Raw genomic sequence first — 19,082 nt, 5'->3', positions numbered from 1 at the left:
AATAATGTTTTTTCATTTGAGGAATAATAACATGACCACTAGGTGGCAGATACATTAAATTAAAATCAAAAAGAAGCAAAAGAAGAAAGTAACTAAGATGGCAGCTCTTTTAAAAGCTCGAAAAGGTCAGTCATGTAAATATAAGAAATAGTTGTTATACTGTTGTTTTCACTGAACAACTTAGTTAACGTGTACATGTGGTTAAACGTGCTAGATGTTTATGTGATATTTTGACATCTACATTATAAAAGCGTTATGCACAGCAGTACTGCTAATGAATAAAAACACTATAAACTGAATTATCCGAATTATCCTCAGTATAGCAAATGTTAACATTCTCATCTGCACTGACTTTCCTTTCTTCGTTTGCCCTACTGTCATGTATCAAGCACAGCATACATTTTTAGATTAGCTCATACCTTTATATAGTCATTAACTTTAGTTAAAGTTATGAAGAGAAATGTATTTGAGCAAACAATATATTTACTATATATATATATATATATATATATATATATATATATATATATATATATATAATATAATTTTTACAAATTAAATGCGTTTGACAGTTGGCTTATGTAGACGTCATTTCTTGGTTTCAGTAACGTAACCTTTTACCTACAATCCAGTGATCGCTGGAGCGCTTATAACTCGATATAAGTTCTACTTGCTAGCAAAAACAGAGTTAAAACAAATTACCCTTCCTTATAAGTTCTAGACTTCAGTCAAGCTATCCATAGTTAAATCGCACGGATTTCAATAAAATAGTAAGTTTTACTGTAGTGCATTACGAAAGCGTTTTCAGTCCATGCATGCCTATAGACCTTAGCGTATATGCTTATTAAAGCTCATAATACAACACTCGTTCCAGCTTGATTCCATACCACAATATCTGATAAGTGTACACACAAAAGTTAAAGCAGATATATGTTTGAAATTTTGGGCTTTGAAAAGGTAACCACCATAATGTGTACTGTCATTGTTAATGCAAGTATGTACACCTATGTTTATTAAAGCTTATTACATATAACTAATTCCATTTTGATTCGATACTACAATATCTGTTAAGGGTTCATGCCTAGTTTGAAACAGATCTATGGTGGAATTTTGAGTTTTGGAAATGTAACCACCATAATGTATACTCTAATTATTAATAAAACTTGTAATACCTAATTTATTCCAACTTGATTCTTTTCTACCATGTCTGATAAGTGTTCACACCAAGTTTGAATCAGATTTATGTATACATTTTTAAGTGTTGGAAAGGTAACCAGCCCAATGTTTACTATAATTACTAATGATTGTATGTACACCTTGGTCTATTTGTTTATTCAAGCTAATATCACTTATTCCAACTTGATTCAGAACTACAAGGTCTGGTGACTGACCACACCAAATTTAAAGCAGATCTATGGTGGAAATTTTAAGTTTTGGAAAAGTAACCACTTTAATGTTTGCATTATGAAAATCTTAGTTAAAAATTGTGAGATGTTGGCATTTTAGTTTAGGTTTATAGATGCTGCTAGCAACTGAGGAAAAATAAAATGGCTCCAGTGTACAAAACACAGTGAATTTGGATAAACATTCTATTCTGTCAACTACGTCAGACTACGTCAGTTGACAGTTAAGCTGACTGTGATAATTAATGCTTCCAAAAAGTCTTTACCTCTCACCCTTACTGGGGTATAGGCCCTACAGAATTTGTTAATTTTCTTTTGATGCCAGGTACATCCTAGAGTCTTGATGTCTACCTGGAGAGCCTGTTCACTGGTGTTGCTTGGACAGCCCCTCTTACTCTCCATTAATTTAATTTGTAATGTATAAATATTAAAACACCAGCTGAACTTCATCTAATGATGTCTTCTTTTTTTGCCTAAGAATATTTATTTCAAAATTGTGTTCAATCAGAAAAAAATTGTTATAATATATTCTGTTACCTAACTCAAATCTCATTTTTTAGATACTTGAGGACTTACTCTCGTTGACTGATCAAATTTAAAAAAGTTTTTTTGTGGGTTCGACAGAGTTGACAAAATCAAGAGTTTTGAAAACAACAAATGTCAGTGTTTATAAAAACTGTTTTAAAAATCTGTTCCATTACATGGTTGGTTAGCTGAGACCTTTCTCTATAGATATACTAATTAAAATTAATGTAGTGTTTAAAGAAAAAAACCTAAACATGTTTTGTCCCCTATCCCAATTATCACTGCTGTATTTATTCCCTAGTTCACAGGAAATCATGGCTGACCATTTAAAAATGAGACTTTTAAAACATAAAACCTCTGTTAGATATTACTAATAAAAAAGGTTCCATGAGTGCAGATAATTGTGGCACACATATTTGCCAAAAAAAGATTTTTTTCCGTTTTAATCATTTTACTTCTAATAAAGGGTAGCTTTATATTTGAATAGAATATCAAAAAGGTAAGCAATAAAGAATGTTTTTTGCAGCCCATTTTGTTTTGCCATACATACTACTGTAGTATGTTTCTATACACTCACATTACACATGCGCAAACAGTAAAATGCACAAAATTTCTTTTCACTACAAAATTAACAAATTTAAAAGTAAATATCACTTTTTAAACACACTTAGATTATCTCAGTCATTACTTTTTTATACGTGTCATCTTTGCCATTACTACATTTAACCATATTTTTTAAACTTGTGTAAATCAGGGGATCGGAACCTTTTTTTTCCCAGCATCTGATGGCTTTGTTGCTTGGCAGGATTGTCAGAGCAATCAAGGGTTGTCTATTGGTTGCATCTGGATACAAGTGACTTTAGTTTTGTCTCTGAACAATGGGCATTGAAAATTATAAATATAAAATTTCTTTAAATTAAAGTGGTTCTACCTTTATAGTGGAACATGTAACAAAATATCCTTTTTTTTTGTAAAGAAATAACATTACCCAGGAAATATTTAAATAATATAAAAGTTTTCCTGTTTAGATTCGAAATGCAGCAAGCACTCTTTTTCTGAATTAGTATGTAAACAGTCAACTGGCACACTGAGAGTGGGTGAGCGTAAGCTACATATCAGCTGTCTGTGTTGTGAGTATTCGTGAGATTTATAGCTTAGCTTTCAGTTCAGATCAAGTGTCAGCTGTTGAAAATAGTAAACAACATAACATAAAATCTGTTTTTTAACATTTAACACTTATCTTTGTGTGTAAGCCCTAAGTGTTGCTGTGGGATGTGGCTCTCGTTGCCTGTCACAGCTCGCGGAATTACCTGAGCTTCATCAGATGCTGAGGCAGACATGTCAGGACTATGCTGCAAAGGAACTTGCTCCCATTGCTGCTCAACTGGATAAAAATCATTCTTTTCCAGCCAAACAGGTAAAAACCAGGAGCTACTTATTTTCAAAAGTGCACACCAGTGTCAGTCTGTGTAGGGCACTGTCGAATCCTTTTGATTTGTATTTTTTAATTTAATTACATTATTTTTTTTAAGTGGTTTGGATTTTCACTTTTTTATGTGTGTTCATGTTCATCAGTTCAGACTCTGAGTTGAGGAGTCTGATGGCTTGTGGAGAAAACTGTTGCACGATCTAGCAGTGAGGGTACAGAATGCTATGGTACCTTCTTCCAGATGGCAGGAGACTAAAGAGTTAGTGTGAGGGGTGTAGTTGATCCTCCACAATGCTAAGGCAGTACAGTAAGTAAGGGTGGCACGGTGGCTAAGTGGGTAGCACTGTCGCCTCACAGCAAGAAGATCCTTTCTGTGTGGAGCTTGCATGTTCTCCCCTTGTTTGCGTGGGTTTCCTCTGGGGGCTCCGGTTTCCTTCCACAGTCCAAAGACATGCAATTGAGGTAAATTGGAGATACAAATTTGTCCATGACTGTGTTTGACATTAAAGATTTGAACTGATGAAACAGTAATCACCTGTCCTGTCATGAAAAATGTAAAATATGAAATTAAAATCGTAATTAATAAATAAATAAGTACTCAGTGTAATGATGCTGGAAGTGCTGTTTCTGATCCAGACTGACAGGTCTTCTTATCAGGCAGCCCAACATCCAGTTCCAGGGGGAGGTGTTCAGGTCCTGTATAACATTTACATTTACATTTTCAGCATTTAGCAGACGCTTTTATCCAAAGCGACTTACAGAATGAGCGGAACACGATGAGCAATTGAGGGTTAAGGGCCTTGCTCAGGGACCCAACAGTGGCAACTAGGTGGTGGCGGGGCTCGAACCGGCAACCTTCTGTTTACTAGTCCAGTACCTTAACCACTGAGCTATCACTGGCCCACATATAGAACGTATAGAACAGACTTAACTGTGTTTTTCAGATTCGGGAACTTGGAGCAATGGGTGTGATGGCCATGGAGGTTCCAGAGAGCCTTGGCGGAGCTGGAATGGATTATCTGGCCTACAGCTTAGCTGTTGAGGAGATAAGCAGAGGTTGTGCTTCCACTGGGGTCATCGTTAGTGTTAATAATGTGAGTATAAATCAGCTTGAACCTTGCCGGTAAAAATCTGTAAAATCTGGGTACTAAAACAGCTTGCATAGATGCATTCATGCCTGAACATTATTGTTCAGGAGAGTAGTAGGAATTAAGGGACAGATAAATGCAGCCAAAAACAGGAGCATTACTAAAGAAAAAACACATTGAAATCTGTCTGAACATCTGTGGAGATACCATGCTGTAGAGTGAATGTATTAGCCATAGAAAAAATTGGATTAAACTGCCCAGATTCAATTGTCAGAGTTTGTAGAGATTCGATTTGTGGCTGTAATTGCTGCCAAAGAGGGTTTTACAACATATTGAATAAAGGGCCTGAATACTTTTAAGAGACTTCAGCTTTTGTAATTAATTTAAGACAACACAATCCATAACAGTAAAATGTGAAAAATTATTAAAACACATTTATTAACAAATTATATTTTTTATGTCATAGATATGGGAAAACTATTTATATCTGTATTTGTTAAAATTGCATCTAGGCAACTCATTGTTATAGTAGTGACGTCACTAACAGCTTTTCTAGTTCAGTTACATATTATAGTCGTGGCCAAAAGTTTTAAGACTGACGCAAATTTTGGTTTTCACAAAATTAGCTGCTTCAGTTTTATGGTGGCAATTTGCATTAACTTGTTATGCAAAATGTACATTGTTATGAAGAGTGATCATATAGATTTTAATTAATTGCCTTCATTCCTTGGCAAGTCATTCTTAATCACAAAAACCCCATACTGCATTTTAGCCCTGCCATAAAATGACCTGCTTACATCATTATAGTGATCTTCTCATTAGCTCAGGAGTAAGTGTTAATGAGGACAAGGCAGCTGATATCACTGTGTCATGATGATTGAATTAAACTGGTGCTTGAAATCATTGTCTTAACCATGTGTGTTAACCATGGTTACCTCCAACGAAACAGGCTTTGAATCATAAGGGCTTTACAGGCAAGGACATTGCTGCTTGTAAGATTGCACCTAAATCAACCATTTATCAAATCATCAAGAACTTGAAGAAGAGAGATTTAGTTGCTGTGAAGAAGGCTTCATGGAGCCAAAGAAAGTCCAGCAAGTCCCAGGACCATCTTGTAAAGAGGATTCATCTACGGGATTGGGTCATCACCAGTTGAGAGCTTGCACAGGAATGGTGGCAGGAAGGGGTGAGTGCATCTGCATGCACAGTGAGGCTTTTGAAGGATGGCCTAGTGTCAAGAAGGGCAGCAAAAATGCCGTGTCTCTTCAAGAAAAACATCAAAGACAGATTGAGCGCTACCGTGAGTCCTGTGTCATGCCAACAGTAAATCATCCTGAGATCATTTATGTGTGGGGTTGCTTCTCATCTAAGGGAGTGGGCTCACTCACAATTTTGCTTAAAACACTGTCATGAATTAATAATAGTATCAAAACATTCTCCAAAAGCAACTTCTCCCAACGATTCAGGAGCAATTTGGTGATAGACAATGCTTTTTCCAGCATGATGGAGCACCATGTTACAGAGCAAAAGTGATAACTAAGTGGCTTGGGGGAAAAAAACTTGAAATTTTGCAGATCTCAATTCCATTGAGAACATGTGGTCAATTCTTAAAAAGCGTGTGGATACATAAAAACACAAATTGTAAATAAACTTTGAGCACTGATTTGGCAAGAATGGGTTGCCATCAGTCAGGATTGCATAAACTTGTATGCATGTATTTGTCAAAAAAACTTTCATAAAAATATCTAAAAACACTGAAGCAAGAAAACCAAAAATCTTTCAACTTTAGACCACAAGTTATGTAAGGCTGATTTGTGCACTCAGAGCAAGCTCAGATACACACCAGCTTTTCTATAAAACCTAAACTCAATGTTAGGTATAGTTGTACTTACTATTTAAATAAGTTTGCTTGAAGGTTGCAGGGGTTTTTTTTGCATTCTTTGACGTGGCTAACAGCACAATGTTTAGCTTTAGTTTACTGTTTTACTAATGCTACAGTTCAGTCTGCATATATTTTAAATAAAGTAATATTTTGTTCTACTGCATTGTTCTCACTTGTGAGATATGACTTTATACTCAACATCTGGTGATTTTACTTTGACTTTGCAATAATTGTCTGGATGCTGCCCAGAGCACATCCTATGTGCTACATGGTGTGTAATTATACCCTTTGGAATTCACTCAATATACTATTTAGTCTAGTAGTGTGCAGTGTGAGACAGCTCTAGTAACTTTTTTATATAGGAGAGACTGGATTAAACATTCAAACTGGAATATTCCCCTTGTTGCCACCCACATCACAAATCACTTAACATGTTCTCAGACTGTAATCTCAACAAAATTAAAGTCTACCCATTCAAGACTAATTTCTATCCTTCATGTGAATAGAGATTTCTGTGAGCTTGCTACAATAAAAATGGACATAATCAAATTAAAATTCTGTCTGCAGATTAATTGATGAACATGAGGACTACGAAGAAATTAATAAACTTGTATATGAGTGTAAAATCTTGAAAATATAAGTGTATGTATAATGCAGTCAAATAGTAATTGTATTGCTGCTGTATATACTGTTGTGTTTCAGTCATTATACATTGGCCCCATTCTGAAGTTTGGCACAGAGAAGCAAAAAGAGGAGTGGATATCTCCATTTACCACTGGAGAAAAAGTAGGCTGTTTTGCTTTGAGTGAGCCAGGTATGTAAAGTATAATAACCTGTTTTTAAAACTTTGCAAAACATACTAGCAGGTGAATATAATTTGCAATGTACAGTTACTCATGACTTGTACCCAAATGTTAAATTTATAAAAAAATTTTCAGTTTAGGTGAATTATTTCCACTATATTTGCAAGTAAAATCGTTACTTGTTACAACAAAATAAAACTGCAAGAAATTTGGTAGCTTAATGATGTAAGTTGTGTGACAGATTGCAAGCAAGCAGGTGTGGCGAATTTGTGATCTGTGCTTGTAAGTTACATTAATGGTTTAGCATATTAATGTGCGAGTGCAAACAAGTTCTAAAAGCGATGGATACATTTTGATTTTCACCCAACTCCAGGCATGTCAGATGCTAGCAGCAACATTAGTATTCCACTCGCTGATAACACCGTGCCTGCTTCGTTTATGGAGGTAAATATGTAGCAAATGTTTTGCACCTGCAAAAAAAGATTGCAAATGTAAAAAAAAATCTGTAATTAAAGAAAAGGAACAAAGGGGGAAATAGACGTAATTACTGACCAATCAAAGGAGCTTTTTTTAGTGCACCGAAAAGGTCTGTTTGGCTGCCTATTAATGCCAGATAATCAGAAGGAAAGTCTCAGTGTAGTTGGATCATGGAACATCATAACTCATCTCATTCTTATTAGTGTTGCTATGTGTTTTATAGTAGATGCTGCCTGGGTGTTGCCTACTAGTTAATGTCAACTTTTTACCTAATGCGTTTAATCCTGGTAGTTCTTTATTGGACTTTTTTTTTTTTACTTTTGCTACATATTTACCTATGCTACTCCGGTGACAAACTAAAGTAGTGACCGACATAAACACCCGTGGCCATATTTACAAGAAATGTTTTCTTATGTCGGAGTGAAAGATTCTTCGTGTCGGATGAAGTACCTTTAATGTTTACCCAAAGATACAGAAATATCAGCATTTCAGAACTCCCCATCCAACCTCAAGAAACACATTGATGTAAGTTTAAAACTATTAATAAATAAAAAGCAGCAGCATTACAGTTTTTCTATTTATAATAATTAGCAATAATATTGTTCAGATATTTAGCTAACATGATCGATTACATTTGAGTCACAGATATAACGTTCCACTACATTTTGTTGGAATTAACTCATTGCAGAACACTGAGTTACACAAGACAGGGCCAGGTTACTTCTGTATTACACCGGCAGAGAAAAGATTAATGGTATTCAGGAAAATGCACGTCTTAAAGCACCATATGTTTTGTTAACATCTCGAGTTTTGCTTTTTGCAAATTAATTCTGCCAATATTCAGTGGTTATAGGTTATTGGGATAAATCTATGACTTAAATGTACAACCCAAATTAGAAAAAAAGATGGGACGGTATAGAAAATGCAAATAAAAAAGACGCAGTGTTTCTTACATTTATTTTAATTATATTGCAGATATGAACCCAAAATATTTCATGTTTTGTCTGGTCAACTTCATTTCAAGTGTTAAAATACTGTACATATACATGCATTTCAGGCCTACAACACATTCCAAAAAAGTTGGGACGGGGCAATTTAGGGCTAGTAAAGAGGTAAAAAAAAAAAAAAAAATTGTGATGTGATATCAAACAGGTGATGTCAACAGGTGATTGTAGTCATGGTTTGAAACAAATCATGTTCAGAGGGAAGGAAGATATTCTTTTTTTTATAAATTCTTATGTTGTGAAGACCTTTTTTTTCTGTAGGAATCAAAGTAAATTTCTGATATTTGTACTTTTATTGAAGGATCGCTTTCAGGTACTTTATACACCAGTGCACGTAGCTTATTAAAGTAAACTTTACTTCCCTGAAATGTAGGCTAGTGAGGCATGGTGGCACAGATGACTGACGTGTCAGTTCCTCTTCTGAGCGATAATTTGTTCCAGGGGGCAGTGTTTCTGTAAATCCCAGTTTCACCCCCACATGCGAAAATACTATCTTTTCATGGAAACCTGGCCAAGGTTGCAGCAGTTTCTGGTGGCATGACCCGGCCCAGAGCCGGTGTGACATCCCTTTTTATCGGAGTGGACCTCGTAAATCCATTTTAATGTGCCAGTTGCACTTGGCGTGCTGCACTTTTACAATACCTTGCTCCACTTTCGTGAGTTGTTGTTACTTTGTTTACCTACTTCTTTATCTTGGAGACATTTACACTGACATCCCAGAAAGTTAGGTTTCCTTTTAAGTGTGTTTTTTCACTATTACTTCTTTCTGCATTTGGGGCATTTTTTTCTTGCCATCTTCGCTTCTGGCTTGTTCATCTCTAATTCTGCTTTGAAACATTTACTCTTGTTTAAACCACATTAAAAATAAAACTCAAAAAAAATTTAATGAAATTGTTTTATTTTTGTTTTGATGTTCTGTGGTTCTAGAACAAAAAACATCATAATTATAGATGACAGCCATAAGTCATAGAGTCCATCTCACCCAAAATATGCTTTTGTGAAATTTCTGATGAATGGCTCGATGTTTTACTACTAGCTGTATACAGCTTTCTCCTTAAACTATTTGCTGTGTAAAGTGCTGACTATGTTTGTAAATTACAGTAGGGAAGTTAATAAGTAGCTGACAACCAACAGTCATTGACTGGCCTGCAGTTCACATCTGTCTCCTGTTAAACATGTATGGTGCGTCATAAATAGAAAAGGCAGACAACAGCGACCATGTACTGTTACATGACACATTGGCTTTAATTCAGTAGCATTATTATTACGAACTTTGTAAAACCTGCCTCTGAGCATCAGAGTGAAAGTCTTGCAGGGATATATTGTGATAATGCAAGGCTTTACAAATGTGGTATACAGTAAATACACTTGTGTCTGCTTCTTTGTTCTAAAAGGTAATGGAAGTGATGCAGGTGCTGCCTCTACGCTGGCAAGACAGGAGGGAGATGAATGGGTGCTGAATGGAACCAAAGCCTGGATTACCAACTGCTGGGATGCTTCTGCTGCTGTTGTGTTTGCCACAACAGACAAGAGCTTAAAACACAAGGTGATATTTATAATGTAATATCATTTTTACCTAAAATACTGCTTATAATATTGTAATGTTTTTTCTCGGTAATACTGTTCAGTAAAAAAATTCCAAAATGGTGTAATTATACAGGGTGAGTCAAAAGTCCCAGGACACTCTTTTATTTCAGAAACGAAAGGGAAAATGACATATCTGAATATCCCAGCAAATAATGGGTGAGGGGACCTATCTTTTAGGCTATGTCCGGAACATGGCCGCCATCTTGAAAGCCGCCATATTGGATCAAGGGCAAGTTTTTCCAATGGGAAGGTGGTCATGTAGCATATCAAAGAAGACCAGAATTGCCGCAATCAGATTTGCAATATCAAAATCAGAATCACTTTATTTCGCCAGGTATGTTACACATACGAGGAATTTGCTTTGGTGATACACACAACAGTCCACATAGTAGTACAAACAATACACATAATAGTACAGACAATTACACATGTATGACATGTAACATAGAACATATTTAACAGACCCGACAGCACACGGACTGTTAACCAGTATTTACCAACATTTGCCCAAGAGAACAACTTTGGTTAAAAAGTGTTACAGCTCTGGGGAAAAAGCTGTTAGCATGTCTTGATGTGTTTGTTTTTATTGTCCTGAGTCTTCTGCCAGATGGAAGAGTTTGAAAAATGTGATGTCCAGGATGAGAGGGGTCTGCTGTAATTTTGCCGGCACGCTTCAGCACTCTGCTGTTGTAAATGTCCTGAAGCGTTGGCAGACTAAATCCAATGATCCTCTCCGCTGTCCTGATTATACACTGGAGTTTGGCTCGTTCATGTGATGTTGAGGAACCAAACCAGATGGTGATGGACGATGTAAGGATGGACTCTATTATTGCTGTGTAGAACTGGATCAGCAGACTCTGTGGCAGGTTGAATTTCTTCAGCTGTCTCAGGAAGAACATTCTCTGCTGAGACCTCTTGGTGATGGAGAGTGTGTTCTTTTCCCACTTTAGGTCCCTGGATAAGGTGGTGCCCAGGAACTTAAGTGACTCCACCACTAAGGCCATATCTCTTGTGGTTCAAAAGTTATCAACACAGAAATTTGCAACAACAACCGGGAATGTTCCCTGTGATGCACAGCTATTTGACGTGTTCAGTGTGTTGTCCCTGGTGCTGAACACAGAGCTGAAGGCGCTGGATCCAATCGTTATGAACCCGGATGAGAATCGCTCAAGAAATGCTATCACAAGCCTCCATGATGTGGTGCTGAAGGTGGTGTCTGTTGCAGATTTTTTCAGCATACATTCAGCATTGAGATGACCCCAGAGATAAAAGTCGAGTGGTGTGAGGTCGGGTGATCTGGGCGGCCATTCCACAGGACCACGACGGCCAATCCACTGACCAGGGAATTGAATATCCAGCCACTGACGAACACCTGCTCCGTAGTGTGGTGGAGCCCCATCCTGTTGGAAATAACAGGGGAAACTGTCATCTTCGGTCAGAATGGATGGGAACACTGTTTCCTGTAGCATTGTCAGGTAGCGCTGAGCATTTATGGTTTGGTTGATTAAAATGGGTGCCCCATATTCCACACCACACCATAACCTTCACATCACCTACGACTTTGGTGTCTGCCGTCCAGTGAGGGTTTTCGTAACTCCAGTACCTCACGTTCTGGCGGTTGACGTCACCACTGACATAAAAATTGGCCTCGTCACTGAACAAAATGCCCTGTGTAAATGCGGGATCCTGTTGATGTTGGTCTAACGCCCAGGTGCAGAACTCGACAGGTCTATCAGGGTCATCCTCTGATAGTTTCTGCTGCATGGGATGACTGGCTGACACCACATTCTGCTGCGAGACGTCGCGTGCTGCATCGTGGACTTTTCGCAAAGGCTGGCAAAACCATTGTTGACGTTTCTTTGTCGGTAGCGTGGCTTGTTGTCCACAGTCCCGGTTTCTCGGAATTAGGCTATGAGGGATACAACAGTGCTGTGTGAAATTGGTGGTCTTTCTGGGTGTTGGTTGTTGAAGTCTGCGACTATGATACGGCAGCTGCATTCCCCGGACATCAGAATTACCTCAATCCTCTCTTCTTTCGTCAATTCCATCTTCAGTTACCTGTAATGAACAACAAAAGTTTTGATCTTTCTGTGTTGATAACTTTTGAACCACAAGAAATATTGCAAATTGTGGCAATCGAAATTCTGGTCTTCTTTGATATGCTACATGACCACTGTTTCCATTGGAAAAACTTGCCCTTGATCCAATATGGCAGCTTTTAAGATGGCGGCCATGTTCCGGACATAGCCTAAAAGATAGGCCCCCTCACCCATTACTTGCTGGGGTATTCAGATGTCATAAAAGAGTGTCCTGCGACTTTTGACTGACCCTGTACATACAGGAAAAGCTAATACTAAAACGAGGAACAACAAAAAGATGTGGTGTATGTCTAGACGCCTTAACTATTTTCATTATATGTTATGAATATTTACACATGCATTTTTATTTTTATTTTTTTTTATTAAACACCAAAAATTGAAACTGGATGTATCCAAATCCTTTGCTGTGCCACAATTGTTCTCATGTGCATCCTGTTTGCTTTAATTATTCTTGAGATGTGTCTAGACCTCAGTTGAAGTCCACCTGTTCCAGCAAGGAACGATTTTGAGGGATCCTAGGACCACAGTGCCTTCGGAATTTTTAAAATAAAAAAAAAATGGGACAACCTTAAACCTTGCCAGAGCTGGCTGTCAGGCGAAACGGGGAATTGGGACAAGGAGGGCCCAAGTCAGTGAAGTGTGAAAGAACCCAATGGTCTCTGTAAAAAGTGTGAAAAGTTAGAGTTGAGAGGAACCGTTGAATGGATCACCATCTTTGTAGCACTTTATAAATCGGGCCTTTATAGCACAATGGCAAGGCATAAGCCACTGTTGAGCAAAATAATAACAGACCAGTTAGACTTCTACTTCATTGCCCAAGATATTTTAAACATAGCTGTCACAGGTGTTTAGCTTAGGCTTGTACCCATGCCCTTTACACACTGAAATTCCTCCAGAGTCCTTGAATTGTTTGATATTATACACTGTATAAACATTGTTTTTAAACATTTCATTTAAACATTTGATGCATTCTCTGCCCGTCTTTGCTCCTGAAAGACTCAGCCTTTAGTGAATACTGCTTTTGTTTCAAATCATGATTACAATCACTTGTTGACATCACTTGTATGAGGGCCAGTCAAGCACACACACAATATGTCTACTAAGCCACACTGTTGTAGCATGATGGTTTCTTGAACACCTTCCACCTGAAGGCTCAATGGTCATGCACATTACCCTGTTAGCTCTCTTTCATGTACATTGTGTGTTTATCAGTGTGTTAACTATTCTCCTCCTAGCATTGACACTGGTGTTTAAGAATCCCAATAACACTGCTGCACCTGCCACACTTCTACAACACACACTACCATTACTTTGTTACCATGTCATTGTAGTGCTAAGAATAGTAAACTACCATAATTATGTCTTACCAGTGATAGTCCTATGTGTTTCCCTTTTGATAAATAAATGAAGTACTGGAATGGTGGGGACAAAGTGTTCAAAGCATCTGATGGTGTGTAGAGCTATGGTCAGTAATTGTAAATGTATCTGTATGGTAGGTATAGCTTATAAAATAATCAATGTCCTTACCTTAGTGCCATTCCAATAAATGGTAAGTGTATATGGCAACAAGGCAGAGTTAGCTCAGTGGTTAAGGTACTGGACGATTGATCAGAAGGTTTCTGGTTCAAATTAGTTTATTGTAAGTTAATTGTAATTATAAAGTTATATTATAATTATAAAGTTCAACTAGATTTTACAGCACTGACTGCGCCTGTCAAAAATCTAAAATTGTGTTGTTGTCGGATTCTCCAGCAAGGTGATGTTTTAATACAAAGTGCACATCAAAATCTTTACAGCATTTGTATAGGGACTAAATAATAAAACTTTTACCAAGTCACCCCAGACTTTTAACTCAAACCAGGTGAAAAGATGTGCTGTTGTCTGAAGTAGAGAGAAGACTGAAGTAGAGAGAAGTGATATTATGTTAGCAAACAAAATACTAAACAAGTGTGCCAATGTTGATAAGATTTTGATGTGGTTTTTATTTATCAGAAGTGGATTAAATTAAAGATTTCTAGTACTTTGTCTAATATTACACAAATTAATTGCAAATATATTTTAATTTTCAAACGGTGCCAATAATTCTAGACTTGGGTGAGTCTGTAAATTAAGTAGATTGTGGATGTCTGTTTTTCTTCTTTTGGTTTTAGGGAATCAGTGCCTTCCTGATACCTATGCCTCATCCAGGCCTATCACTTGGAAAGAAAGAGGATAAGTTAGGAATCAGGGCCTCATCCACAGCAAACCTGATTCTGGAGGATTGTCGTGTACCACTGGGCAACTTACTGGGCCAGCGTGGCATGGGCTTCAAGATAGCCATGGTAATAATATTTTGCAGCTAAGAATTATCAGTTTTGTATATCAGTGTAAAATTATTTTCTCAATTAAGATCTCAGTTTATTTAGTTAGTACATGTGCAAACTGGGGGACAATAGTTTACATTTAACAGAGTCTTATTCATTTTTTAATTTTATTTTTATGTTTTATCACCACTTTTAATTCTGGTTAGTCACAATGGGTCCATTTCCCAGAATGCAGTCACACACCCCAAACAGAACACCAATCCATCAAGGGGCCTCAACAACCCTCCTTCCCTAGACGTAGCCAGTAAGGTTGATCCACCTGGGTTTCCAACTGTGGATCCTAGCGCTAATGGGCTAGCAATTTACTGCTGCACCATCCAAGTGACCTATTGCAGAAATGCAATATTATTAAATTCATGTTTGTTTAAAACAAAGCACTTTTAAATAAAAATACTTATGCAATCTGGGCGACACATTATGCAGTGGGTAGTTCTGTTACCTCACAGCAAGAAGGTCCTGACTTTATTTCCCATGTTGAGCAGTCTGGGTCCTTTCTGTATGGAGTTTGCATGTTTTTCCAGCATGGGTTTCCTCCTCCTGCAACCCAAAGACATGCAAGTTGGAGAATTGGAGATATAAACTTATAAAATCTAACAATTGTAAACACAAAAGAAATACCAATTTGCTTGTTTGCCTAGACAGAAGTTTAAAGCTTAGTAATTACCAGGTCTTTTTTCCCCTTGTAAAAGTATAGCTTTTTGCAAAATAGCACATTTAGTCATTTATCACATGATTTAGAATCAACTCTTTAGAAAGAGGATGTTTGCACCACTTTTGACGTAACTTTTAACAGCATTATTTACAGTTTGAAAAAGGCCCTTTCTTGTTTTCAGCATGACTGTGCCACTGTACACAAAGTGATGTCCATGAAGACATAGTTAGACGAGTTTGGGGTAATGGAAAACTAGTGACCTGCACAGAGCTAGACCTTGATCCAACACCTTTATGTAATTTAATAATTTGGTTGGCTTGTTAATATTTTTACAACAGCAAACATTGGACAGTGGACGAATTGGTATCGCATCTCAGGCCCTTGGGATAGCACAGGCGGCTCTTGACTGTGCAGCTGATTATGCTCTTAAGAGGACAACTTTTGGAGCACCAATTGCAAAAATGCAAGCTATACAGGTAAAAATACACCTGAATAATGTTAGAATTACATTTAAAATCATTGAGGAAATAAGGCAGTTTAGCCCAGATTAGAAGATAATCAGAACAGACTGATTCAAACATGCGAGTTGACTCATGATGTGAACATGTTTATAAAGCTTCTTGGTAGATTTGTAGTTTGTAGTCTTCATTTGCATATGTTTACTCAACACATGATCCTAGTCAGTCAATATGAACCTTAAGTGATTTGCTTACCTCCAAGCCTGCTATCAATCCAAGAGATTTTCTCCAAGGACAGCAATCACTACACCAGGTCACTTTAAACTGCCTTTTTTCTTAACTTGAAAGAATGGCTGTATTGTCATATATTCAGGCAATAGAACATAAGAGAGAGTGAGTTATTGCAAATACATCACCACTGTGATTTGGTCACTTGGTCGATTTGTTTTTTTCCAACATTTTTACACAAAAAGCAACAAAAATGAAAGAAGCCCTGAGTTTCATAACGAGTATATTTAATACTGACACTACCTTCCGCCAAAAACTAGTTCCACAACAAATGTTGTGCTATGCAATGGGAGCGCTTCTTTAGCCTGCATAAACACAGTTGGCTACAAAAGGCATATGATTCATATAACACGATCAAGTAATGTAAGTTTGAAATAATAGAGTGCAATTAAGCAAAGATAAAAGGAAAATGGGACTTTGGGTTAAAACAATTCAAAAAGAATTACAAGCTTTTAGTAATGTTATTGTGCTGTGTTAATCTGTAGAATACATACCTGTTTGTATTCTGTTTGTTTCTAACCAATTCCAGCATTTTCTGTTGTTCTGTTGTCACTACAGTTGACCTAACACTTTTTAAGGTATTGGAAGATTCAGAATTTGATGTGAATCTGAAGTCACTTTCTTCTTCCAAGTCTGGCCAAACAGGCTGCAGGTCAAATGTTATCTTAGTCGTTTACTTTATGAATATTATAACTAGCTGTTGTATAAACATATACATGTGTCAAGTTGAACTGGATTTTTTCTTTGTTCAACTTGTGTAAAAGAGTGCATGTTCAGTTATTGTATCTAGCAGAGAGAGTTATGATCCTTGCTTAGGTGCCCAGCAGATATTATTGAGTATCCTAACATCACTTAGTAATTATGACTCTACTTTAAAGTCAGAATTGATTACATTTTCAACATTTCACTTGATTAAAACACAAATATTGTCTTTAGTTTAAGTTGGCAGACATGGCTGTTGCTACAGAAAGTGCTCGTCTTCTCACCTGGAAAGCTGCACTTTTACGTGACGCAAAAAAACCCTTCTCCAAGGCTAGTGTTGTCTTATCAGTAATATCTGTCTTATAATCTTTACTATTAATAAAATGTAATGTCTAATATACACATTATAATTACATCGTTCCCATTTCCACTTTTCTTCCTGAAGGAGGCTGCTATGGCAAAGCTGGCTGCATCTGAGGCTGCAACATTTGTATCACATCAGGTAGGAAGATGTTCTACAGATTTGGATGTATTATCAGATTACTATATCTAATTTTTCTGTATTGTCTATATGAAGGCCATCCAGGTGTTGGGAGGAATGGGCTATGTAACAGACATGCCTGCTGAAAGACACTACCGTGATGCTCGTATCACTGAAATCTATGAGGGGACAAGTGAGATTCAAAGGCTTGTTATTGCAAATCAGGTTTTGAAGCAATATCAACAATAGGTCTGTGACATGCAACAGATGTTAATGTCAGTACAGAAACAAGTATGTATTTTTAACTTAGTTAATTTTCTATGCTGTTCTTGAGGGTGCCATATTTAAAGATTAAAGTAAAGAAGGTAGCAGAGAAAAACCGTTGTACAGTAGCATTTTTGCATACCACAAGAGTGCAGCAGAGTGCATGTGCTTCTGCCTTATGCCAAGTTCACACTACGCGACTTTCCAAGTCGTCGGGTCGCTGTACAGTTCACACTACACAACTGAATCTCTTGCACTCGGGAGTCTTTCAGTCGGTGTATATTTCACACTACACGACTGATCGGCGACAGGGGGTTTCACACTACACGATCTATCACTAACTGGAATCGCAGACGAGCTTCTCTGGTCTCCCTTTTTTTTCTTCTTTACAAAAACACACGTGAGAAGTGACGAGGGGTTTAATGATACCACGTCCAAAAATGCACGTCAACAAGTAGCGAGTGATCAAAGTGTTTTTGTGCAGATGTGCAGTGCAAAATCAAGGAGGAAAAATAAATGAATCCGAGTGGATTTGGCAACACGAACAGTATAGATTGTTCTATAGTAAGTTTGAGGTTAATTAATAATTTTGCAATGCAGCGTGGGTATTATGTTTTGTAGAGGACGATCAAATCAGAAATACTGTAAAACGTGTGTGTGCTGGTGTATTCTGATATAAACTATATTAATTAAGCCCCTTCCCTCCTGCGTTTCCCCTCACACCGTATCCTGTGTTCTCATTGGCTGTTCGACATGTCACTCATTCCCAGTTGCACATCTGAGATCAGATATCTGACGTGCTAGAAATCTCAATCCAGTTGCCGAGCGGTCGGCGAGCCGGTCAGGTCGAGTTGTTGGATAGTTCACACTTAGCGATCGAGAGCCAAGTTTTGATCGCCGATTGAACGCTGAGTTGCTCCCGAGCCGGAAAATCAAGCGCCGAGCGAAAATCAGGGCAAAAATCGTGTAGTGTGAACTAGGCATTATGTGTCAGACCTGATGTGTCTATGATTACTTCCTAGAAAGTTAGCAACATAATAAAAAAATTTTTATTAAACACCCAACATTAATGGTTTTACAGTTTTCTTGAGTGATATTAAACTTATTCTAATGCACTGGCTTTTTTTTACCTCAAGCATGTCCATAATTAATGTTATTTGGCTATAAAGCCTAAGGAGAAAAAAAAAGTTTGTTAATTACAGACATACACTTTGATGGACATACAAGTCATACCCCAGAGATAAAAGTATTAGTAGATCAAAGTATTAGCATGGCAACAAATGATTGATGTACTATTTCTGTACACAAGACTACATTATGCGAACTAATACATTGTATGTTATTGAATACATATTATGGTTTGGGATACAGTCAATCCTGATTGAATGCGCAAAATACAACAGTGAAAGACAAAAACTACAAATGCCCAAAACATTAAAATAAATTTTCACCTAAGATTATTCTGAAATAATCCTCAATTTCCTGAAAAATGAAAACTTATATTTAATACAAAACAAATAAAACTAGCGTAAAACACTGATTCCTGCCTTGAATGTCATAGATATGACAACATGGTG

At 37.2% G+C, this 19,082-nt stretch overlaps 1 protein-coding gene across 1 annotated transcript; it reads left to right on the top strand.

Moving 5' to 3' along the window:
• Positions 1–87: 87 nt before the first annotated feature.
• On the top strand, positions 88–18,569 carry acads (acyl-CoA dehydrogenase short chain). The gene is made up of 10 exons (XM_063014392.1): positions 88–125; positions 3,182–3,345; positions 4,302–4,451; positions 7,030–7,141; positions 10,006–10,157; positions 14,448–14,618; positions 15,651–15,788; positions 16,995–17,090; positions 17,206–17,262; positions 17,338–18,569. The coding sequence occupies exons 1-10, from the start codon at positions 98–100 to the stop codon at positions 17,488–17,490; spliced, it is 1,221 nt and encodes a 406-aa protein (XP_062870462.1). The 5' UTR covers positions 88–97; the 3' UTR covers positions 17,491–18,569.
• The last annotated feature ends 513 nt before the right edge of the window (positions 18,570–19,082 follow it).

This window comes from Trichomycterus rosablanca, chromosome 18, assembly GCF_030014385.1.
Source record: "Trichomycterus rosablanca isolate fTriRos1 chromosome 18, fTriRos1.hap1, whole genome shotgun sequence".
NCBI lineage: Eukaryota > Metazoa > Chordata > Actinopteri > Siluriformes > Trichomycteridae > Trichomycterus > Trichomycterus rosablanca.
Note: the sequence above shows the minus strand (reverse complement) of the source record. Positions and strands in the feature narration are given on the sequence as shown.